General features: G+C 45.0%; 1 protein-coding gene across 2 annotated transcripts in view; it reads right to left on the bottom strand.

Moving 5' to 3' along the window:
* Nucleotides 1–25,084, bottom strand: part of SLC38A10 (solute carrier family 38 member 10) — a 95,152-nt gene extending 70,068 nt beyond the window's left edge. The window contains exons 1-3 of one of the 2 annotated variants that reach the window (XM_087710160.1): nt 24,744–25,084; nt 15,167–15,284; nt 8,234–8,279 (exon numbers count right to left, since the gene is read on the bottom strand). In XM_087710160.1, coding sequence (XP_087566286.1) covers nt 8,234–8,279; nt 15,167–15,284; nt 24,744–24,848 — 269 coding nt within the window. In that variant the 5' untranslated portion in view covers nt 24,849–25,084. Of the gene's footprint in view, nt 1–8,233; nt 8,280–10,063; nt 10,161–15,166; nt 15,285–24,743 lie in introns of those variants that run through there. The other variant, XM_087710161.1, reaches the window with a different exon arrangement.
* Between the last annotated feature and the right edge of the window lie 1,256 nt (nt 25,085–26,340).

Below are 26,340 nucleotides of genomic sequence, written 5' to 3' on the forward strand. Positions count from 1 at the left end.
TAGGGTAGGTTGTAACCCCTCCCTCTATTCTACTGAAAAGACACATTCAGGTAAGACCAACATTCTTTTTCCAGTAGAATCAAGGGAGGGGTTACGCGTGGGACATACCCCACCTTAGTCCCAGGGGGGGAATCTAAGACCCAGAGGGAGGGGCGGCTGCCAACCGTTGAAGAACCCTGTGACCGAAGGACGCCTCCGCGTAGGCGAATGCGTCCAGACGGTAGTGACGGATGAAAGGGGTCGGGGACGACCAAGTGGCCACCCGGCAAATGTCCTCAAATGGGGCCCTGGTAGCCCATGCCGCAGTGGTAGCGTCATTTTGGGTGGAATGAACTGTGATCCCTACTAGAGGGGCCTGACCGGATGCTTTGTAAGCCGTCACTATGGCCTGCTGCAGCCACCTACCAATAGTGGCTGAGGATACTCTGGCTCCTAAGGACCCGGGCTGAAAAGAGACGAAGAGAGCCTCTGATCTGCGCACACCCGCCGTCTGCCTGAGGTAGATGCGTCAGGCGCAGTGGACATCCAGACGGTGCCAGAGACGCTCCCTTTCTTGGGAAGGGGCCAGACAAAAGTTAGGCAAAATGATCTCCTGTGCCCTGTGGAATGGAGTGTTCACTTTTGTGAGGAAGGTGGGGTCCAGACGAAGGACCTCCCTATCTTGATGGAATTGGCAGAGATTGTCCTTGGAGGGCGCCCAGTTCCGAAATATGTCTGACTGACGTGATTGTGACTAGGAAGGCCACCTTGAGGGAAAGTAATCGAAGGTGGACTGTTTGAAGGGGTTCAAATGGGGCTCCCATCAGAGCCTGGAGGACAAGGGGCAGGTCCCAGGTTGGAAATCTATGTATAGGGGGAGGTCTGAGGTTTGCTGCCCCCTTCAAGAACAGTTCAATCAGAGGGAGGTGAGATAGGGTGGAGGGGCCCTCCCCCCCGGGAACGGAGGACAAAGCCGCCACCTGGCGGCGTAGGGTGTTGTGGGAGAGGCCACCGTCCAGACCCTTCTACAGAAACTTGAGAATGTGGGCCACCGAGGCATCGGTGGGGTTGAGACTTAGCGGGTTACACCACCTGACGAACGCCGACCAAGTGGAGTTGTAAATTCAAGTGGTCGACGGATGCCTGGAGGACTCAATGGTTGCTATGACCTTGGAGGACAGGTTAGCATTCCTTAGGAGTCGCCGCTCAAGTGCCAAGCAGTCAAGTGGAGCCACTGGGGCTCCGGGTGGATCAGGACCCCTTGGCACAGGATGATCTTCTCCCAAGGAATCCTCCATGGGGAGGATATTGATAGCTGGATGAGGTCCGCAAACCAGGGCCTCCTTGGCCAATAGGGGGCCAGCATGATGAAATGCGCCCTCTCCGTCACTATCTTCCTGAGGGTCCCCAGGATCAGGGGGATAGGGGGAAAGGCATAAAGGAGGCCTGGTGCCCATCTGCTCCTGAGGGCCTCCGTGCCCTCTGCGGTTCGGGTCTGGAATCGGGAGAAGAACTTCGGCAGTTGTGAGTTCGCTGGGGTAGCAAATAAGTCCACCCGCGGGGTGCCGAACCTTTGGCAGATCTTCTGGAATAACTCGGGTATGAGTTGCCACTCGCCGTTGTCGAGGGTTGCTTGGCTCAGCCAGTCTGCCTGATGGTTGGACGTGCCCGATATGTGTTCTGACACCAGTGATGACAAGTGTCTCTCTGCCCATGAACCGATCTTCAGGGCTTCCAGCCCGAGAGCCCAGGAATGACTACCCCCCTGACGGTTTATGTGGGCTTTCATGGCTATAATGTCTGTCAGGAGAAGTACGTGACCTCCTACAATCAAGTCCCTGAAGTGTCGGAGGGCCAGGCGAGCTGCTTTCAGCTCCAGACAATTGATGTTGTGGCGGAGATCTGAAGCTGTCCAATGACACTGCGCCAGCCTGGAATCCATCAAGGACCCCCAACCGAACAAACTCGTGTCTATTGTCACTGTTACTCTGTCCGGCTCCCAGAAGCTGCAACCCCGCCGAAGGGCTGAGGATAGCCACCACTGGAGGGACAGCCGGACGTCTGCCGGGAGACGGATAATTCGAAGGGAGTTGCTCATCTTCCTTTTCTGGAATGGGATTAGAGTCCACTGGAGGGCACGTAAGTGCAGGCGGGCCCAGGGAACTATCCCTATGCATGAGACTATCTTGCCAAGTAACTGAGACAAGGTCAGGATGGAAACTGACCGACTTCTGCGAACCTTGATTGCTAGCTGGCGGAGACTGACCAGACAGTCCGGAGAAAGTTGGACTATCCCTGTCACTGAATCTATCACTGTCCCTAGGTGTAATATTCGTGTGGATAGAGGGAGGTGGCTTTTGGGGAAGTTGACGGAGAACCCCTGGGGCTGGAGACACTGGATGGTAAGGTAAAGGTCGCTGAGTGCCTGAGAATGTGACCCTGCCTGAACTAACACATTGTCCAGATAACATTGGAGTCTCACTGGGGTGGAGCGGAGGTGAGAAGCCAATGTCGCGAGGACCTTCGTGAAGGTATGAGGAGCTGAGGCCAGGCCGATGGGAAGGGCGCGGTATTGATAGTGGAGGTCCCCGTATGAGAACCTCAGATACCTGCGGTGGGCTGGCAAAATTGGAATGTGAAGGTAGGCCTCTATTAGGTCTACCAAGACCAAGTAACCCCCCCAACGGATCCCCTGAAGGATGGATCTGAGGGACATTTTGAAGCACCTGTAAACTAGATATTGGTTCAGGCGCTTGAGATCCAGAATTGCCCTCCAGTCCCCCAAGCTCTTTGGAACTACGAACAGGTTGGAGTAATGGCCCAACCCACGTTCCGCCGGTGGAACCGCTTCCATTGCCTGAATGTCGAGAAGATGCTTTATAGCCAGATCCATTAGGCAGCAGCGCTCTGGGTCCCGGTAGGGAGGGAACGTTCTGAAGAGCTGCGGGGAGGTGGAGAGGAACACTGCCGCAGACCGAGCCTGACGGTGGATCTGACCCAGGCATCCGTGGTGATCCTGTCCCACTGGTCCGCAAAGTGAGCCAGGTGGCCACCTATGAGAAGATATGGGTTGGAGTCATTTTCCCCTGCGGAAGGGCTGCCTAGACCGACCTTGGTACCTGCTACGGTCATGGTAAGACAGGCGTTGGAACTGTCTGAATGATCTAAAGGAGTTGTATCTTTGTTGGTGATTGTCCTCGAGTGCTCTATAAGAGGGTCTCCGATAGGGAGCATGATAAGAGTCTGCCTTTTTGGCATTAGACGGAAGGACCTTCTTCTTATCCTTATTTTCTATTAAGATAGGATCTGGCGCTTCCCCAAAAAGATTAGCCCCTGTGTAAGTAGCCGCCGCCAAATTCCATTTGGTCTTGTTGTCCATCTGCCAACTGCGCAACCACAACAAGCATCGGGAAGTTACTGACATGGCTAGAGTGCTGAAGGCAAATTTAACGGCATCCAGGGTTGCATCAGCCGGGAATTGAGAGGTGGCTATAATTTTAGTTCTTGATGAAACCGCTCATCCTGGATCGGAATACAGTCCTGGAGTTGACGGAGCCACATAACGGTCATGCAGTTAAAGTAAGAGGCCGCCGCTGCCGATTTGATTGCCAAGGCAGAAGCGTTAAGTTCTTACGCAAGATAAGTTCCGCACGCTTGTCCTCTGGCTTCATCTTATCAGCCGCACCCCCAGAGACTACTGGGGAGGAGGCAACCAGAGCTGCTACTGGTATATCGATTGCTGGCAATTGCAGGGCCTGGGCAAAAGCCTGCTCCACATTGTAGAAGCGGCGATCGTTGCTGCCTGGATTGGAAAAGGTGGATGGACAGGCCCACTGGTTCTTTATAATCTCAAGGAACAGGGGGGGAGCAGGAATCTCCTCCTTGTTTGTGGCGGTGTTAGAAAACATAGCCAGATTGGTGTCCCTAGGCTGAGGGACTGTCGGATCCCCAGTTCCGATCTTAGTAGCTTTCCTGGCTTTGCGTAACAGAATTTTAAACATGGCTGGTGGAAAGAGACCCAGAAAGGCGGGGGGGGGGGGATCTGGAGGAACTGAATCTCATCCTCTGAGAAGTCTATGTTGTAGTGGTTGTCCTCCCCCAAAATTGAACCTTTGCTGACCATGGAGGGGGATGGGGGCCTGGGATGCTGCTGCCTATGAACCCCTGGGGCTCTGCCAGGGTGAGGGGCCCTGTCTCTCTGGGACATGCTGGCGATGCCTCGTGAGATGGCCATAGAAATGAGTCGTCTTAATACTTTCAGGCAGGAGATTTAGGTCTTCAAGATCCTCCTGCGACGGGCCTGGTAATGGTGGATCCTGGGGGGTTAACCCTGCAGAGGTGTGGTATGACCTAGAAGGGCCCTCCAAGGGGTCTGCATCCCCACACCCAACGGCTCTGGGAGAGATAGAAGGGGAAGGGGAAACACCTTCCCTGGAATACCTATGGGATCTAGATGGGGAAACTGAAGGGAAGAAGGACTAAACCCTCTAGGAGGAGAGCCCAAATGGGTGGATGAAGGCCTGATGGGGGACCTGGATCTGCTGGTCGAACAGGGTCTGGTGATTTGGGCCTGCTTTTCTGCTCTGGCTATGGTCTTCTCCAGAGCTCTCTGTCTCCTAAGTTCATCCCTTGTTGCTGCTCTGGAAGGGTGCTGAGCTGCCATAGATTTGGAGAGCACAGCCCTGGTTCTGGGCCTATCTGCTGGTCTTCCTTGCCTTCGTTGGAGGCCTCTAATGGGGCCTGCGGAGGGTCAGATCTTTCTGCCATCGCAACACTCATGTGTCCAGATTCAAAGGCCACTGTAGGTTCCACCAGTGCCTGGGCCTGCGGGAGCTGCAAATCTGTATTCAGGTCAAAGTCCTGCCGGTCTTAAGGAACTTGAAGGCGGCCATGCGGTTCCTCGGGCGGTTTTCCACACTTGGCACAGCGTAAATGGCTGCTGGGGCCTCCGAAAGCGCTGCCGAGAAGTCTGGAACGATCGCAGCTTGCCTTTTAAGAGCCACAGCTCGTCCTTAATGACCTTGGCCCCCTCTGATCTGGGACAGCGCGCTGGGGAGGAACGGCGCACTGGAGAATCTTCGTGTGCTCTCACAAGGCTCTCAGCACTGGAAAGAAAGCCGCAGTGTCTCTTTTTAAATCTTGCAGCTTGAAGCAAGCTCGTCACCCCTGCTGGCCCGGGGATCAGAGCAGGGCTCCTGGCCAGTGGAGTGGGAGGGCAATGCCCCAAAGGGCTCTCCCAAATCGCACGAAGCAGAAAGGACTGCTCCTAGTATAATTTGGAATTTAGAGAAACCAATCAATCGAATCAAATAATCAATTATAATGAATTTATAAATGTTTCCTACCTAAGAGCCAAAACAACAGTGCTTGGACCAAAAGACTGAGAGGAAACTGGGAGCCAGTGGGAAAGGAGGAATATTAAAGAAACTTCCCTCAGTCTATGGACCAATCAGGCTGTGACAATACCCACGCGTAACCCCTCCCTCGATTTTACTGGAAAATTGTTTTATTCAACAGTTTCAGTCTGTCCATGAGTCTGACACTATGGAGAGGGCCAGAAAGGAAACACAAGGCATTCTCTGAATCAGACTTTAATAGAGGAGACAATACCCAATACCGGGTCAGCAAGGAGATTGCTGCATATCAGAAATGTATGCTTTTCCAGATATAAGATGGAAGGTTTTTTTCGGGAGAAACATATTACTCATTCATTTACCTTCAATTTCAATATTTATTTATTTATTCAATAAAGGAAAGTCAGTCTGTATGTGCAAAGCGGGGGGATGTTCATGCGCGTATGCATGTATGTGAGTGAGAAACATATTTAGAATACCGTATTTTCACGACCATAAGCCGCACTAAAAATCCTAAATTTTGATCCAAAATCGGCAGTGCGGCTTATAACCCGGTGCGCTTTATATGTGGAAAAAGATCTCCCAGCTGCTTTGCTCCTCGCGACTGCAATAGATGTCCAGAGGCGGCTTTTGGGGCTGGTGGGGATTGGATTTCCGGCTCGGTGGCCCCTGTCGCTTCTGGACGTTGTGGGGAGCCGAGGAGAGTGTGGGGGGGAGCGCGCGGCGGTTCTTGGCGCTCTGGGAGGCGGGAGAGGCGCGCGGTTTGGTTTCTCCTCCCTGGGCGTCGCGGCGGCGGCCCCGGGCGCGCCGATCCCCGTGTTTTTCGCATCGGGGCATGCTCTTGCAGCACGCCCCGATGCGAAAAACACAGAGATCGGGCGACGTCCAGGGAGGAGAAATCAAACCGCGCGCCTCTCCCGCCTCCCAGAGCGCCAAGAACCGCCGCGCGCTCCCCCCCACACTCTCCTCGGCTCCCCACAACGTCCAGAAGCGACAGGGGCCACCGAGCCGGAAATCCAATCCCCACCAGCCCCAAAAGCCGCTTCTGGACATCTGTGGCTCCCGGCGCTCCAGGAAGCACCGAAAGCAGCTGGGAGAGGCGCGCGGCTTGGTTTCTCCTCCCTGGACGCTGCAGCAGCAGCCCCAAACTCACCGATCCCAGTGCCTTTCGCATCGGGGCGCGCTGCAAGAGCATGCCCCGATGCGAAAAACACAGAGATCGGTGAGCCCGGGGCCGCCGCTGCGACGTCCAGGGAGGAGAAACCAAGCCGCGCGCCCCTCCCAGCCGCCCTCGGCGCCCCCCGGAGCGCCAAGAACCCTCGTGCCGCTCCTCGCGATGTCCAGAAGCGTCGGGAAATGTGCGGCTTATAACCCGGTGCGCTTTATATGTGGAAAAAGTTAAAAAAATTAACGTTAATTGATACTGCGGCTTTTAATCCGGTGCGGCTTTTGGTCGTGAAAATACGGTAGTCTTGGGAATTCCATTGAGCATACAATCAGGAGTGGGGTGAAGGTCCAAGATAGAAGCCAATACTTGCTCAGTGAAGAGTGGAATAGGCCTTACAATTTGCAGGAAATCAGACAGCAGTTTAATTAGGACATCATTCCATGAGCTCCTGCACCTTTCCCTGTCACAAAAGCACAAATCACTTCCCCTCTCTTTTCTGACTGCATAGGGCTCCAGTGGCAATTACAGCAATTGCTAACCTGCGAGAGTAATGGCAATGAAGTCCTGAGAATACTTTGAGGCATCTCTCAAAACAATTTAAAGTTGGGTGATAAAGAAGCAAGGCAAGATCACATGACCATGACAGATCACACATTGAAAATCTCAATCATAAAAAGCAACCCTGTGATGCCATTCATATCAAGCTCTCCTCCAACTCAATGCCTCTTCTTATTTTGAAAAGCATAATACACGGGGAAAGTCTTAGTTGCTCTTTTAAAATTCAAGCTCGCCGTGAATGAATGTTAAAAATCCTGTTAGGGACATTTTCCTTTACAAATAAAAAATTATCATTAGAAGAAGTAAGGGGTCTTCAAATGATAGCAGGAGCATCATGCCATATTATTGTCAAGAAACCCATTAACGTGGACCAGTGTTATTCGTGTTCTACAGAGATGGAAATAACCACAAACAAGATAAAAAGACACTACTGAATTATTCACAGCTCTCTCCTCCGACTGAAGTGGGACCACTCAACTGTTTTCCCCATGTGGAAAACCAGTTCACAACATGATTTATAGACTCGGATGGGCAGCAAAGATGTTTATGCATCCTGAGCTTTTCAAGTGGAATACCCTCTTCAGCATGAAAATACTGAGGCTGAAAATACAGCTCTTTATGCCAATCACTTTAAACCAAATTTGTGAGAAAAAAGGTGGAAATAAAAGATTAAGAACATCTTTTAACAAATGTAGGGAATTGCCACAAGATTTCAAGGAAACAACTGTACAGGTACTATATTGTCACGGTTGAAATGGCTAACTGGATACGTAGAAGATGGAGGGCCTATGTATCTATAATGCAGGCAACTCATTCTCAGGTGTAAATATCTTCTGCCAATCAGAAGGACTGTACTATAATGTTTTGCCTGAACCTTTAAGTAAGCTTCTCTCCCAGCTTTCCTGGCAATTGAGTGCTGAGGGCTAGACAATCAAAAATCCTAGGAAGAGCTTTTAAAATTGGACTTGGGGATATACATTACATGTCTTCCCTAACATGCTTACCCCTCGCTGGATAAATAGGCTAAGTTCACAAACAGAGAGATTAAGTAGGAAAAAAAAATGAAAATATAGACAAAACATCAGGGGTAAAAACAACCTGCATATCAAACAGTTAATAAAAATCTGAAATGCTTGAATCTTGAACAGCAAAAAGGGACCAAAAAATAAAATACCTGGTTTCCATAAGCATTTTTCCAGATTTTCCATACGCGTGGAAAGCTAGAAAGAAAAAAAAAGTAAGGAGGGAAAAACACATTATCCCAATTGTTATTCAAACATGTGTTCAAAACATGGCCTGTATAAAATGAATATCGCTCACCAGAGGCCACTCAGAAGGGCAGGGTTTGCTAGTTTGGTTCCATCCCACCACCACGTTAGGGCTCCCTCCCTTCCTTGACATACCATTCACAAATCAGAAGCCACATGAAAACAAATTTGGAAGAAAGATTCAAAACAGGTTCTTCTTCCCTCCCCCCTCCCCCCCTCCAACCCAATAGCACTAAGTAGGACTTACACATGGTAACCATTAAAAGAAGAAAGGCAGCACTGAAAATATGCGAGCCTTAAGAGAGATTGTGTGGCTAAAAGTTACTGCAGTGCAAAATTTCAGTGGGGTTCCTGATTTTATTTCTTCCTGCCCCACTGTAGCTGAACCACTTTGTGCCGCTGAGGGGAGGACCAAGATGGGTGCCCAGAAAGCTCAACCACCCTGACCGTATCCGTGATTCACCACCACACCAAAGGGATTTATATTTTTTTATTCTTTTTTTGTTTCATACACTGATCGCTGCTTGCCACACAAAACAATCAGCATCCTTGAAATCGCTGCTGCTCTGGAAAGCTCAGCTTGCATTTTCAAAAGCCATTTGACTATGAGGGTAAGAGGAAAATTACCACCTCCAATTCTGAGAGAAAACCTTTTTAACTGGAACCATTACTAATGCCACATTCATGTGAAATGTTTACAAAGGGCAGCTGGCTTTCAACCTCACTTTGCAGAATGTACTTATTCTCTTGGGGAAATCTGTGTTGTTGGGTTTATTTAAAAAAACAACAACCTAGTGCAGGAATGTAGCAGAAGAAGGATGAAGGCAAGAGAAAGCACCCGTCTCCACAACGGTAAAGGCCAAGGATAAAATCTCCTTAGAAATCAATTTCTCAATTGAAAAAGAATCACTGGTTTTCAATTAAAACAAGTAAGAATACAGAATACAACAAAGGCAGGCCCATTGATGAAAATGTCCTTGATGGCTCATCCTCAGTAAATCTGTGGGGAGGGAGGACAGAAAAGTCATTCAAATTTATCTCAAAAGAGAATTTTGACGCAAAGCCCAGTTTAGCAGAGGGTGGCAAATTGGCTGGCCATCACAGACCTAGATGCTCGGTTACGCTTTCACTTTTCATCTGCTATCGTGTTCCAGTTCTACAAATTTCAGTCTCAACGACAGGCTTTCCAAGCAAAGTACTTGTGAATATCAGTTTCCTATGTTCTTGTTTGCTTTAAAAATGTTTGCGGACCTATACAGTTAAGTACAAAGCAGACTTACTTCCCTGGCTCCAATATAGAATAGCCAGAGAAAAATTAGTCCCAAGGGCAAACTTGTAAGTGAAGCCTTAAGATAAATTTTAATGATTTGTTTCTTCAGATTATTGGGGGGTGGGGGGGCTCATATTGCAAACATTTTAGATTCTTTCTTTCTCTGGCTTTATAAAAGTCTAAACATACAATCCAGAAGGGATTAGCAACTACGTTGATCTGAGAATCTTATCTTCACATGCTTTTATGGAAGAAAGTTAAAAGAGCCAAAATAACCAAATGCTGGCAGGGAAAGAAGTTTGCCCAAATCTCCCTGTCTCTCTCCAAAAAAGACAAAAAAAAACCCTGACAGAGGGAGTCATTCATTTAATATTCAATGTAGAGAAGCTTTAGAAAGGCGATTAGGAAATTTGGAGAGTAATACTAACAGTTTTGAGTAAGTCACATACTCAGAGGTAGTTCATACATTATCTGATTATGGAAATTGTTGCTTGCATGGGTGGTCAATTTGCATGCTCAGTATAACTTCATGGGAGGTCTTTCCAGAAGATCACAGTAGCTACTTGAATTAAATGGGTGTGCTGGAAATGAGAAATCTGGGTTTTATTCTTCGTGGAAGTAGCCACTGGGATTGTCTATAAGAATGTTCTCTAGCATTCAATTGTTCACATGAAGAAAAAAAAAGCTGCTTGTGAGCAGTTATTTAAACATGTAAGCCAGACCATATAGCCTCCCACTGATGTTTAGGAATAAATGCCTGCTTTTGTCACTAGAAAAGGAAGAACCTACTTGACCAAATCTTTAGAAATAACCCAGCTGTAAATACAAGTTAATAAACCATATTCATTCATCTATGTGTGCTCAAGATTATCATCCTTTCGGATTTTCATTGGGCATCTCGTAAGTGTCAGAAGAAAACCAACTGATTAGGCAATAGCATGAGAAATAGCAACCTTTCAGAAGAGAATTTGGAGTTTCTGGACTAAAGTTAACTGGAAAAGTGGATAGAATTAAACAGAAGGGTTCTTCTGTCAGAAACTGGAAATGACTAAGGGGATTAATGTTCTAGGACAGAGATGGGGTACTATGGCCCTTTTGTGATTTGTGGACTTCAACTCCCAGAATTCCTAAACCAGCTCAGAATTCCGGGAGTTGAAGTCCACAAGTCATAAAAGGGTCATAGTTCCACGTACCTGTTCTAGGAAGCCGAGGTGGCGCAGTGGTTAGGGTGCAGTACTGAAGGCCACTACAGCTGACTGTTATCTGCAGTTCAACGGTTCTAATCTCACCGGCTCAAGGTTAACTCAGACTTCCATCCTTCCGAGGTAGGCGAAATGAGGACCCAGACTGTGGGGGCAATATGCTGACTCTGTAAACCGCTTAGAGAGGGCTGAAAGCCCTATGAAGCGGTATATAAGTCTAACTGCTATTGCTATTGCTATTGTTATCCCTATTGGTTAGCAAGTGATCATTAGAATCAAGATTCAACACTAGGGATGATATCCTTTAGGTCATGGGTGTCAAACGCCCAGTGTCACATTGCCGTCACGTGATGTTTTTCTTTCATGGAGCTGGGGTGGACGTGGCCTGTGCATGATGCATCTGGCCCGCGGACTGCCAGTTTGACACCTCTGCGTATTGGGCTACCACTCAGATCATCCCGAGCCACTATAACCATAATAGCACATTTTGGTTACTGATGGTTGGTAAGGACTATAGTCCAACCTCTTAAAAGGTATCAAGTTGGAAGAGGCTGTCCTTTAGTTTATGCAGCTGTGGACACATTGATTTGTATTTATATCACACCTTTCCTCTGAAAGTTCAAGTTAGGATATATGAGGGTCTCTCTCATTATATCTCCATAGCAACAATCTTATATAGTACACTAGCTGGATACCCATGCTTTGCTATGAAACTATGTGATTGGGATTGATAATTAATGAGTAGTTACAATTGGGCTTGATACATTGACACTTAAAACTTGAAAATCAGTGTAGAATGTATAACTCCTTAGCATCAGAGCATGTTAATATAAGGCAATTGGCAGTTGGAACAGAGTTCCATTCGTGTTGAGGGGAAGTAGAATGTCTAGCTCCTTAACATCGACACATGTTAATATAATACTGTATAAAAAATACTGATGATCTGATGCTCATTTCAAAAAAAATCCTTTCTTAGCGAGCACCTAGAAGCCAACAGGAACATGCGTGCCACATTTCAAGTTTGTAGGCTTTACAGTTCTGGAGATTTCGTGATGAGTGTATATATATATATATCTGGCTGAAAAACCAGGGGATGACCCAAAGTACCCAAAGAAACTCCATAACCAGGTGGAGATAGATTTCAACCAAGTTCACACCCAAAGTTTAAGTTTGTCAGATATATTGGGGAGGAAAATACTAAGCTTTCATCACTAAATATGTTTATCTATCCCAAATGTAACTTTATGCCCTCATACTTCTTTATTGCTTTTTAACAATTTCAGTCATGCTGAATTCTATAGTCATTGTTAATATTGGTTCCAGGTAAATAATAGTTTTACGTAATTTTTTAAAACTGCTGAAACTGCTAGTCAGCTGTACCCCAAGTTAAATATATAAATAAAAGTAAATAAAATACCTTTCAAATCTCCCAACACCTACTTATAACATATAATCTAAACACTTTCAATCAAAGTAAAATATATTCATTATGGATATTCTTCACAAGTGAGCCCAACTTTTCCATTGCCTAAGCAAGACCAGTGTTTTACAAACTTCCTTGCCTCAGCTGTTAAGTGAATCATTGCAGTTATTAAGGTAGTAACGGCTGTTAAGTGAATCTGGCTTCCCCAATGACTGTGCTTGTCAGAAGGTTGCAAAGTGTGATCTCATGATCCCCGGGACACTGCAAACGTCATAAAGACATGCCAGTTGCCAAGTATCCAAATTTTGATCATGTAACCATGGGGATGCTACAACAGTTGTGTGAAAAATAGTCATATCACTTTTTTCAATGATGTTATAACTTCAAACAATCACTAAATGAGTGATTGTAAGCTGAGGACTAACTGTATCACTATCTATGTGTTAGATATTATACATATTTATACCTTGCCTGTTTTACTTCATGCACCTTTAAGGCAATGTACCCAAAGCAGTGTGCCTATCTTTTTCTACTGAGGTGCTAACCAGTCTGTTTAAATTCAAATAGCCAAAATGAGAAAAGTATAAAGCAAGGTCCAAATCTGTGTTTAAATAAATGACCCTTTTAATTTTGTTCAAGATGTTAAATTCCAGTTTTGCTGTACCATTTAGAAGAGCAACTAGAACTGCAACACAGGGAGCCCCGTTTCTTGAAATGGACTTGTCTTTGAACTTGGCAGTGTATGAGGAATTATTAAGCAAATGGTGTTCTCTATCTCCAGAATTTTGATGGTGTACAAGGTTATTTCTATATCTGCAAGAACTATTCCAGAGTATCAATCAAATCTTTGTTCTGCTCACAGACCAGCATAATTTTAGAGTCAGGACATGCTGGTGTTCACATATACAGGAGAACCTGGAGTCACAAAGATAAATTGAGGTTGGACACTTTGGGTATTACTTCTGCATCTATGCCTAGAAAATACACAGGCAACGCTAAAGGATAAGTTATTTTAAATTATCCTTTCATAGCTCCACAATAGTTTAAAAATAAATATAAAGCGCACCGTTCTTAGTTTCTAACAGACAAACAGTACTGATTTGTTGGACTCATAACAAATGTTCCTTCACCCTTGCACCCCCTTCCAAATAATGTTTAGAGGTGTTTTGTTTATTCCTATTGTTTCTTGGCTGCTTTGGCTCTTGTAGCCAAAGCTTTGAATGTTCTTCCGGAAGACATAGCTTAAATTAAGTTAATTTGTAAACCATTCATGCATCCTTCAAAGCTGCCAAAGCCTCCCACAGAATCAGCTTAGGTTCTGCCAGGATCGCTTGCAGCTGGACCGGTGTAGAAGAAAGGCAACGACAAAGGCTGCTGTGTGTAGTTGCTCAACCTTGATGCATCAGGACGACTCTAGCAGTAAAGTCTTCCCTTGGGCTAAGGATGCCTTTTTCCCAGGCATTCTCCCCACTTTGGCTGATGGCATCTCTCCCAGGGCAAAGGCAGGCAAAAAAAAAGAGGGGGGGAAGCTATTTCTTTCCGCACCAATGTTTATGTGCCAGAAAGTTTGGAAGCATTTACTGACCCTTCTGTGTTTCTAAGCTGCTTAGTTTTAGAAAGTGAAGGGAACCTCTTATTCCTGGCAGACAACCCAAGGTAAACAGGACTTAATGTATTCAGTCAAAAGGGGAAGCATATAAAGACTTATTGTGACACAGAAGGGGAAATCAATGATTATGGGCATTTGGTGTTAAGGAGGAAGAGCTACATTTGATCCCCCTCTTCCTCTCCCTCAAGAGAAAAAGAGTTATAATTAAGCATATATTTTGCCGTTAAGGTTTAACCTTCAAGACCACAGGTCTTGTTGGTTTTTTTCTTTTTTCCTTGCTGCCAATGGACATATTTTGCAATGCTTACACTGTGCAGCTAAATGAGGTAGCCTCGGGCAACGGAGGAACTGGGGGTAGCCGTCTTTCAGCAGTCACTAAGGAGACTGCACACTGCTTTAAATCCTCTTTTCAGCAGAGAAACCAGCCAATTGCCCACTCCGACTCCCCAAGAGGCACCTCAGGAAACACATGATGGGGTTACAGCTGTGGGAGGCCAGAAAACAGCATATCCTGTCATGAGAATCTTTCACCTCTGCCACCCCCAGGGACAAACTCCACCTTCTGCAATGAGCAAACTTTAAATGGGTAAAGGCATTCGCCCTGCTGGAGCAGCCGCCTAAGAGAAAGTTCGGGAGAGAATATCCCAGCCCTGATCATGACTTGTTTTCCAGCAAAGAGAATGCATACCAAGCAGAAATGTTTGAATCCTCAAGGCCTGGCCACGTATCTGCTCTGCTGTGCTCTGCTCCGCCGTTCCACCCACTCACCCACCCTTCAATCTTTGGGAATCAGAGGAGAGGTCAAAAATAGATGGTGATCCTGGTGCCAAGACAGAACAGCAAACTAAGAGGAAGAGGACTGCTGGTTCTTGCCAAAAAACCACACACATGAATCTTGCAGATGTTTCAGTGTTCTTGGCTGCTTGAAACTTGGAACACTGTTTTCCCTTAACCTCCCCCTTAAGCTGCCATAAGCACACACTCCAAAGAAGACCATACTAGGGTCTCTACTGGCAGAACCTAACATCCTCAACACCATGCTGAGCAGGGGATGTGGGTGGATTTGAGCAAAGACCAACACTGTAGAGCAGACATGAAGAATGGGTTCAGACCCTTCCCTTCTTTTTTAATCCACTGAATTGAAGCATTCTAAATTGTCTCTGAAGAATTAAATCAGTACACTAAGAATGTTTGCTATATATAAAGGAGAAGAGAACTATTTGGTGGGATAGGGAAGGGGCACATTTTATATACTGGGAATAATTCAGCCATGCTAATATGAAGTTGTGAATTAGGAAAGGGGAAGAAAACCACCCTCAAGTTGAGCATGCTCACCTAGTCCAGGATAGGTCCTGCGTTTGCTGAGATTGGCTGATTTCACTAAGAACATACAGGATTGATGAGTCATCCAGGAGCAGAAAATAAGCAGCAGGGCTCCCAGAAAGATGCCACACTACAATAGGAAGGGGAAATAGTATAAATACTAGACGAATCATCATCATCTCCTCCCGCAAAACAGTTCTTTTATGTATTCTTACTGCCATTCCATGTTACCTAAAAGATGTCAGATTTTTATTTGCAAGGACACACTGGCCCCTTAAAGGTGATTCCCTTGCTTCTGAGCAACAACCAGCCAAAATGGGATGTATGAATTTTCTCTTTCTTCTTCCTTCCTTCCTTCCTTCCTTCCTTTCTCTTTATCTTTCCTTCCTTCACTCCCTCTCCCTCAGTAGTGAAATTCAAAATTCTTTTAATACTGGTTCTGTGGATGTGGCTTGGTGGGCGTGGCAGGGGAAGGATACTGCAATATCCCCATTCCCTCCCCACTCTGGGACCAGCCAGAGGTGGTATTTGCTGGTTCTCTGAACTACTCAAAATGTCCTCTACCGGTTCTCCAGAACTGGTCAGAACCTGCTGAATTTCATCCCTCCCTCTCCCTCTCCCTCTCTCTCACACACACACACTTATAGCAAAGACATAGAGCAGCCACCTATTTACTAAATGGTTCAGTTGCAATACCTCCTTACTACGAAAGAGAAGCCAAAGCAATTTATGGAAGAGAAAAACCTTCCTGCCCTGCTGTTGTGACAGGTTTTGGGCTTATTCCAGAATGGTGATCTGTCTTTAGCTACTACCAGATTCATGTTAAACAAGTTAGCATGCTGTTGATCCAGGGGTTTGAACTCCTCTGCACAAGTGAAACTGGCTCTTCTATCCACTTACAGCATAAACATAAATTACCCTGTTAGCTACCTGTCCTGAAAGCATTGTGCCGGTTTGCTCTCTGGACACATTTGCAGAGGAAGTGGAAGGAGTTTGGGGGGGAAAGAGTGGGGGGAGAACCTGAATGGCTGAACATTTATGAAAACAATGCATGACACTGGACAGGAACAAGTGGTGCTACATTTTAATCACAGCTGCTATTTGTTCTGTTTTAATCAAAGGAGTTGCAGCTTTTGAAGCTTCTGGCAACTGTATGCATAACAAACCAATGACCTATTCTAAGGACCCTTTAAATCCAAAGGGCTGTAAAAGCCTTTTTCTCCAAGGGAAGGTTTATAGACATCAGTTAGTAGCTCCGGTATTGAAACAACCAAAGTCTTCTAAATGTTCCTTAAAAAAACTGCCCGGGGAACATTCCCCACCTCCCATCCCAACACACAAAATGAAGATTATCACAGATATAGTAAAATAGGACCTCTTCATAGAAAAGGCTACATTAATGCAATCTTACTGGGCAAAAGTTGTAAAGGAATTAGCATTCTACTACCGTCATCTTCCACCACACTATTCACCCAAGCAAAGATCACAGCATCTATTATCAGCATCTGGTAACAAGTGTTGCCATGCATTTGGAAAGCATCTGTGACCAGATGTTCGTGTGCATAACCACATATCACTGGTGGTATTTTTTATAACCACAAGCACTTAATTACTAACAGCAGTCCACCTCCTGTTAAGTCCAACCCAGGAAAATCAACTATGCCCGTGAATGTCCCACGCACTGGATGGGCTCCTTGTTTAATATCCTTGTTTAATATCAGTGGCCTAAAACAGAGGCATGAGGGGCTCTTTGCTGCAGCAGCAATATCAGAATTGGAAGCATACAGGCAGATGAAGAAGAGTTGATACCAAACAAGGCAGTGCCACGTAGCGATATTCTGCAACTTCAACAGGTATAACCCCCTTCCAATGTCCCTGTTACCTTACACAATAACTCTTTCAACATCCCCACACACTTTCTCTAGGATTATCGAATTTTCATGTTTACATTTGTAGTTGCAGAACAAGCCCTGTTAAACATAACAGCATTCTCTGAAATTATATGTAAGATTGCACTGGCATTAATTTTATATTGCAAGAACTTCTTAAGGAAAGGCAACAGCAAAAGTTGAATGGGATATGGGTATCCTAGAGCATTCAGATCATTCTGGAAATTTTCATCTCCTTTCCCTATAAAGAATGCATAAAACCAATGGATGCTTGAAGGTGTTGGAAGAAATGTCCTTCTGGGTTCAGCTCCAAGTGGAGGAAAAAGACACTGAAAACATGGAGGCTGCTTGAAAAGATGGTTTTACTCCCATCATCATGAAGTGCTTCGAGAGGCTCATCATGAGGCACATAAAGACCCTGTTGCCCGTAACATTGGATCCACTGTAGTTTGCCTACCGCTCAAATCGCTCCACCGACAACGCCATCTCCACTACACTCCATCCAGCCCTCACTCACTTAGAAAACAAAGACTCATACATACGAATGCTGTTCATAGACTTTAGTTCAGCATTCAACACTATCATTCCTCAACACCTGATGAGGAAGCTGACCCTGTTGGGCCTGAGCACCTCCCTCTGAAACTGGATCCTGAACTTTTTGACTGGAAGACCGCATACAGTCCGGATTGCAAACAATACTTCTAATACCACCATACTGAGCACTGGAGCCCCTCAGGACTGTGTACTCAATCCTCTGCTGTTTTCCCTGCTGATGCACGACTGTGTAGCAATGCACAGTTCGAATCACATCATAAAGTTCGCTGATGACACGACCGTGGTGGGTCTTATCAGCAAGAACAATGAGACAGCATATAGAGAGGAGGTGGAGAAGTTAATGAACTGGTATAAAGCCAACAACCTGTCTCTGAATGTAGACAAAACAAGAGATGGTTGTTGACTTCAGGAGGACACAACATGACCGCTCCCCGCTGAATATCAATGGCTCCTCTGTGGAGATCGTAGAGAGCACCAAATTCCTTGGTGTTCACCTGGCGGAGAATCTCACCTGGTCCCTCAACACCGGTTCCATAACAAGGAAGGCCCAGGAGCATCTTTACTTTCTTAGGAAACTGACGAAGGCACAGCTTCCACCACACATTCTCATAACCTTCTACAGAGGGATCATCGAGAGCACCCTGAGCAGCTGCATCAGTTTGTGTATTTTTTGTATATTTAGCTTTTGTATTTTTTTTTAGCTTGTGTATTTTTTCTCCCTTTAAGTTCTTAGATTTAGACCTATATGTAGCTCTGTGTCCTGTTTTGTCTGATGTAGCACCTTGATCCTGGGGAAACGTTGTTTCATTTCACTGTGTACTGTACTGTATATTGTTGACATGACAATAAAACTTGACTTGACCTCAAACCATGTGGTCCTGTCCACCATTAAAACCATCTTTCCAAGCAGCCTCCATGTTTCCAGTGTTTTTTTCCCCACTGAACCCAGAAGGACATTTCTTCCAACAAAAGATAGGTATCTTACAAGGAAACATGGTCTAAGCTAACACTTGTTTGCAGGATATAATCCATATTCAACAAACAGCAGATATCAAGGATGATAAGCATCTAGGAATCAGGCGCTAGTCTATCTTCTATCTTACTTTATCAATAGTTTATTTTGATGGTTAAGGCACCAGACCAGAAAGTAGGGGACACTGAATTCTAGGGCCATCTTACCCATGAAAGCCAGCTGGGCCAGTCCCTGTCTCTCAGCCCAATCCAGCTCACAGTTGTTGTTGTGGGGAAAACAGAAGGAGGAAGGAGTGTTGGATGTGTCTGTTGCCCTGACTTCTTTTAAAAATAATAAAGGAAGGATACAAAAAAACAAATAAATATATCTAAATTAACCCAAAGTTAAAGCTGACAATAGCAGGCCGTTTGATGTACAAATTTGATCAAATAACTATGTTCATTTTTTACTATCTATTCCATCAAGAAATACCTTGATGTAGAGCTATAACTGCATCATGGTGCCATCTGTTAGCAGACCTAGTTAAATGACTCAAGTGTTTTGCTTTGCTTCATGTTAATGCCATCTGTTGGGAAAAAGATGGAACTAACCAACAGCTAACATCTTGATTGGTTGAAATCGTCTGATAATAACAATTTTAACTATTTGCAACAATTGTTTTCCAATCTTTTAAAGTTTTTTTGGTAAAAAACCAATGTCAGGCTACCTATTTTCTTAGCAATTTAAAAAATGAAGTCAACAAGTTTAGCTTCTTTCTTGAAGCCTGTATTGTAAGACTATATATTTATCAGGACTAAAAACAATATAAGATATTTGTGGCACAAAATGGTAATAGACCACCATTATACACAAGGAATATTAACCCGAATGAAAATGATAATGTCAGAATGAGGAGTATGGGTCAATCATATACATACATGATTAGGTGATAGGGGGAAATAGTAATGTCAGGGGGTCAGGATAAAATGCAGAAGCTGCAGATAGAGTTAATAACTTACTTAAATTGAAATTCACAAAACTATTGCGGGGGTCTGACATAAAAACATTCTTGCATTGCTGATATGTGGGATGTGACAAGGATCTTCTTTTCTCTCTGTTCAGTCTTTGTGTAATAAACACAAATCATGAACCAGACCTTGGTTGAGCCTGAAAAAACTAAGCAGACTTAGTCAGTAACTAAGACTAGACTGAGAAGTCAAGCAAGATCCCAGAAGGGAATGGCAAACTTTCATTAATGTTGCCAAGAGAATAACATGGATATACATTTCAGAACAAGCTGATATTTAGTAGGAATTATTAACTAGATAGTCGTTATCTATACTGTAGTGATTATTAACTAGCTAAGCAGTAGCATCTATCTGACCTTGGCTGTTTTTGAAAAGTAAAGCAAGGTTGGACCTGATGGAGCTTGGATAGAAAATCCCAAGGTTTTGGGCTAGATTGGGAAATATATATTTAAAAAAAGCTCAGAAGAATTCAGAATCTTTACAGAATAACAAAGGGCTCTCAGAGCTCTTCTAATCCAAAGATTAAGAAGAAGACCCTATGCCCAGGATGGCGAACCTATGGCACAGGTGCCACAGGTGGTACCCGAAGCCATTTGTCAGGGCACGCAAGGCGTTGCCCTGTCAGCTGGCCAGCGTGCATTCGCGCGATGGCCAGCTGACTTCAGAGGGTTTTTTAGGCCATTTTTTGCCCTCCCCAGACCCCAGAGGCTTTATAGAAGCCTGGGAAGGGCGAAAACAGCCTCCCCCCGCCCGCCCGGAAGCCCTCAGGAGGCTTCAGAAGCTTCCCTGAAGCCTCCGGAGCACAAAAAACAGGACTTACGGGCAAACCAGAACTTCAGGAACTGACTTCTGGTTTGCTTGTAGGGCCATTTTTTGCCCTCCAGAGCCTTCAGGGAAGTTCCTGAAGCCTCTGGAGGGCCTTGGGGGGGGGGCGGGGGAGGCTGTTCTTGCCTTCCCAGGCTCCTATAAAGCCTGGGGAGGGCAAAAAAAGCATGCAAAACATGGGGGGAGTGCTGGTCATGCGCGCATGCGCGCTGGGATTGCACATTGCATTATGGGTGTGGCACACCCATGTACGACCCCCCTGCGCTCCCCCCGCTTTTGGCATGCGAGCCAAAAAAGGTTTGCCATCACTGCTCTATGCCAGTCCAGACAAGTGGCTGACTTTTCTTAAAAGCCTCCAGTGATGGAGCAGCCACAATTTCTGAAGGCAAGCCATTCCAGTGGTTAATGGTTCTCACTGTTAGGAAATTTCTCTTTAGTTCTAGGTTGCTTCTCTCCTTGGTTAGTTCCCACCCATTGTTTCTTGTCTTGCCTCATGGTACTTTGAAAAATAGATTGACTTTGTCTTCTTTGTGGCAGCCCCTCAAATATTGGAACACTGCTATTATGTCACCCCAGTCCTTCTTTTCACTCGACTAGACAAACCCAATTCCTGCAACCGTTCTTCGTATGTTTTAATCTCCAGCCCCTTAATCATCTTTGTTGCTCCTTTGTACACCTTGCCAGAGTCTCTAGATCTTTTTTATAATATAGTAACCAAAACTGGATGCAGTATTCTTTGGTCTTACTAAGGCTTTATAAAGTGGTACTAATACTTCATGGGGTCTTGATTCTACCCCTCTTTAATGCACCTAGGACTGCTTTGACTTTTTTGGCTGCTGCCACATATTCATCGTTCATATCTAAGTGATTGTGCACTAGGGCTCCAAGATCCTTCCCACAGTTGCTGCTATTGAGCCAGGTTTCATCTAATCCATACATGTATGCTTGTTTTTTTTCTTGCCTAAGTGTAAACATGTACTTTTTTTACATTGAATTTCATTTTGTTAGATGAAATTTGCCAAACCTATAGAGTTCCATCTGGATCTTAAGCCTATTTTCTGGGGTGTTGACTATTCCTGCCAGTTTAGTATCGTCCGCAAATTTGATTATTTCCCCTTCTATTCCCTCATCTAAATCGTTTATGAGGATGTTGAAGAGTACTAGGCCTAAATTGGAACTTTGGGGTACCCCACTGCTTACTTCCTTTCATGTAGATATAGTTCCATTGAGGACTACACATTGAGTGTGATTTGTCAGTTAGATCAACAGATATATAGTGAACTATTCTGAGTTTTCCTATTATCTTCATTTATATGGCATGTAATGTAATGCACAATATGTTGAGAAACCTTGCATTGAACTATGTGACAGAATTGGAAACTCCAGATGACATGCTATGGGATAGTAATTGAAGAATGCAGCACTGGTGTAGACTATTTACCTCATGTCCTATTTACAGACTATTCCTTGGCATTTGGCTAGCACAATGGAAAGTAATATTCTGGACTAAATAAATCTTTTATAAAAGCCACTAGAGGCCTTTGTAAGTTTATCTCCTAGGGGAGCAATGATAAAATGACACCCTTGAAATGTATTGGGCTACAGCTTCTATTATCTCCAATGTTATATCTAATGGTTGCAATGGCTGGGAATTTCAGAATTAAATTCCAACACATTTAGAGGGTGCCTTCACTTCTGTGTATGTCAGTGTTTCTCAACGTTAGCCACTTTCAGATATGTGGACTTCAGCTCCAAGAATTTTCCAGCCAACCATGCTGGTGGTGTGATGCACTTATAATATAGTCCATATTAAGCAAAAAAGAGTGTACATTTTTCTTAATTACTGAAAAAAAACATATTCCAGGGCTCTTTATTCTCTAAAGCCACGTAATGCAAACTTTATCTTTTGTGTGTGCCTTCAAGTCAATCCTGACATCTTCCTGGAAACCTCCCTGCAGTTTTTTTGGCAAGATTTCAGAAGGAATTTGCCACTGCCTTCTTCCTAGGTCTACAGAGTGTGAGACTGGCACAAGGTCATCCAGCTGGTTTGGATCTTAAAGTGGGAGTAGAGTAAGGTGGGACTACAATTCAAAGTCTCCTGATTTCTAGCCTGATGCCTTAACCACTACACCAAAATGGCTCCTAAGAAATGTATCTGGAACTTAAAACACGTAGGTGATTTCTTAATATGAAACAACCTGGGACATATGTTTCTAAAATCTGCTTTACATTGGATTCCACAATCTGAAATCCTCTCAACATCCAGGAAAGTAATACATGGCAATGTTGAGAGGGAAGGAAAAAAAGGGAAAAAAAGATTTATATGACTCTCATATAGATATGTTTACTTTTGATGAACAAAAATACTTTGCCATTTTTCAATTTATAAAACATAAAGCTTAATCCCAAATTTTATATTTTTGTACCTGTCAGGCAAGTCACACAGATGGGCAGGTGTTTAAGCACCAGGTTATAACAAACATGACCAGACGATATAAGAGGAAACATTAAAGAATTAACAAACCTTGGAATTCATGTATCAAGAGAACTCTTACTTTTACATACTATCCTTTTTATAATAATGCAAGATAGATATTCTAAAAACAGTCAATATAACTTGACTTAAAAAGAATACGAAGTAAGAATAAAAAGATGAAACACAAACCTTGAGCAATATAACAAGCAAGCCATTCTACTGCTCCTAAGGTGAATATTCAACCTGTATATTTTATATAATAACCATTAATGCAAGATAACACTAAGCAGTTTGGAAGTGGCTTAAAATATTTTTGCCCCAAAAATAGAATTAATCCCTGACCAAGAGAAAAGGAATAATGTCAGTTTCAATGTACAAAATTGGAACCATGCAAATATGCAGAACATCTGACACACATGGAGAAATATGTCCCTCAGACTTAGTGCTGATACCTGGCTTAGTGCCTGGTTTGGTCCCTGCAGTTTTCTTGGCAAAAATTAATGAAGTGTGTTGTCATTGCTTCTTTCGTAGGACTGAGAGGTAGACTGACCCAAGGTCAGCCAGCTGGCTTTGTGCCTCAGAGTTTCTAACCTGGTGCCTTAACCACTATATACCAAACTGGCTCTTTAGAATTAATAGTTACGGGATACATTTAAAAGTGAAGGCAAGTAATAAAAGGGCATAAAGCTTAGCATAAAAGAAAAAAGGGCAAAAGGTGACCGTAACGACCACTTTTAAACGGGCAAGAACCAACGCCATCTTTAAACTGACAACAAAATTAATACACAAATTTCAATTTCTACCCTCAAAACCACACTATAGGGCACTGCACACCAGAACAACTAGACACAAGAACAGTTTTCTTCCTGAACGCCATCACTCTGCCAAACAAATAATTTCCACAACACTGTCAATAATTTACTAAGACTGTATTACTATTATTATTCTCTTCCTTCCTAGTATCTTATCTCTCCTCACTTATGACTATAACCATGTTGCTTGTATCTTTCAATTTATATTGTTTCTATTTGTTTCCTAGTACGATTAGATAGCTTATTAGTAACCTTGACTATCACTAAGTGTTTTTATTCTTGATGAATGTATTTTTATTCTCCTTATGTACACTGAGAGCATGTGCACCAAAGACAAATTCCTTATGTATCCAATCACACTTGGCCAATAAAGAATTCTATAAAAAGAGCAGTGTTAATTCTCTTCCTCTGGGCTTCCCATGGTCCATCCACTAACTGAATACAACACTCTAGGGCGCTGAACACCAAGACAACTAGACACAAGAACAGTTTTTTTACGAACGTCATCACTCTGCTAAACAAATAATTCCCTCACCACAATCCAACTATTCACTAAGGTTGCATCACTATTACTATTAGTCTTTTCATGGTTCCTATCACCCATCTCTTCCCACTTATGACTGCAGGACTGTAACTTTGTTGCTTATATCCTTACCATTTATACTGATATTGTTTCCTGATTGCTTATTTGTACCCTATGACTATCATTAAGTGCTGTACCTTATGATTCTTGACGAGTGTATCTTGTCTTTTTATGTACCGTGAGAGCATATGCATCAAAGATAAATTCCTTGTGTGTCCAATCACATTTGGCTAATAAAGATTGAATTGAATTCTATTCTATTCAATATACTAGGAGCAACTTTTCTAACACAAATATGCGCAGGAAAGGTAAGGAAGTTACTGAAAAGTCTACCTTGCCACACACACCGACGAAGCCGGGACCGGGTGAGGTGGCTGGAGGGGAAACCCGGACAGGCAGGAGGTCCTGTCATTCCCGCCATTAACCCTTTAAACCAGGGAAGGGACCCACGCGCAAAAAACAGACTGACCTGTCGGAAACAGAAGGGCATCGTCAGCACGCTGACCCCTACGATGCTGTTTACAATGTTCATGATCAGGCCCCAGTTGGAGCCCGAAGGACCTAAGGAAGCCATCGCCGAAAGATAAAAAGGGAGGCGAGGGAAAGCCCCCGGCAGGTTTAAACGGGGAAGGGAGCCTGGGAAGAGGGAGGAAGGCAAGGACGGCTCTCCACGGCCGGCACGGAGCGCCACAGACTACGGCGGGGGTCAGCGGGCCGCTGCCAGCACCGGCCTCCCACCAAAACAAACTCTCCTCCTGCAAGCCGGCTCCAACCGCACACGTCGCACGCACTTCCTCATTTCCCTGCTCTGTTGGCGCTTCCGGGATGCAAAACCACAGAGGGGGAGCTTGCCTAGAGCGGCACGGCTGGAACAAGCGGCGGAGGACTGAAGCCGAGGGGGGGGGAGAGAAGCGAAGTTGCTATAACAACGCCTCGTGACGCCGGCAGTCGCCGCCTACTAGGCCGCGGAGGAGAGGGAGGGGCGCTTCCCTTTGCTGCTGCTGGTGCTAGCGGTGTTAGGGAGAACTGACTTCACTCCGCGTGGGTCGCCGGGGAATACCAAGGCGAAGGCGAACGGTTCCACGTAGGTGGCAGGAACTTCTCTCGAATTTGGTTTGAATAACGGCGCCTAGTCTCGAGCCACGGTGAATTTCTACATCAGACGGTCACGTATGGAAGATGAATGCGGCAGGAGAACCCATCTGCTGATAGAGAAGCAGCAAGGGCTCACCCAACGACCACTAAAGCCTTGAACAAAAGTCACACAAGCACTCAATGGCCACCAAAGGCTTGAACAAAAGTTACACAAGCTAGTCCTGGACATTGTGGACAATCACAATCGAGTCCAAAATTTCTCTTGCTAAGTGAAACATCTGTGGAAGTGGGTTCCCCCCCCCCACTTTATTCATTTATTAAATTTATAGGCCGCCCAATTCCGGAGGACTCCGGGTGGCTTACAACGAAAAAAGAAAAGCAAAATAAATAAAAAATAGTTTAAAATTCACAACACACATACGTTCTAATCGGGGCTGGACATTAACACTAAGGTCGACACCCCAGGCCTGCCGGAACAGCCAGGTTTTAACGGCTTTCCTGAAGGCCATGAGAGTGGGTAAGGTCCGGACCTGGGGGTAGCTGATTCCACAGGGTCGGAGCAGCCACAGAGAAGGCTCTCCTCCGGGGGCCCGCGAGCCGACACTGTCCGACTGACGGTATCCGAAGGATGCCCACCCTGTGGGATCTTATCGGCTGTTGGGAGGACTTTATGACTTTTCTTGCCACAGTTGTTAAGTGGACCACTGCAATTGACCTCCCCAGATAATAAGCCCAATTGGGCTTTTGAGTGCATGCGCTAAAATAAGCCCTTCTCCAAAAATATTTAAACACATGCATAGCCTGGCCCCACCATTTCAGGGGGGGGAATGCTCCACGTGCCCCACATGCACCTGCCATCCACACGGAACAGCCTTGTGGAGGCCGCTCCTGCAAAGTCTAGCTACTGCAACCCTTCTCTTAGTGGCGGCCACAAAAAGTGCAGCAGGCCCAGTGACTCTAGGGCTGGCAAG

The sequence above is a fragment of the Thamnophis sirtalis genome, unplaced genomic scaffold (assembly GCF_051295495.1).
Source record: "Thamnophis sirtalis isolate CommonGarterSnake01/CBP01778 unplaced genomic scaffold, rThaSir2_p1.2 scaffold_3, whole genome shotgun sequence".
Classification (NCBI taxonomy): domain Eukaryota; kingdom Metazoa; phylum Chordata; class Lepidosauria; order Squamata; family Natricidae; genus Thamnophis; species Thamnophis sirtalis.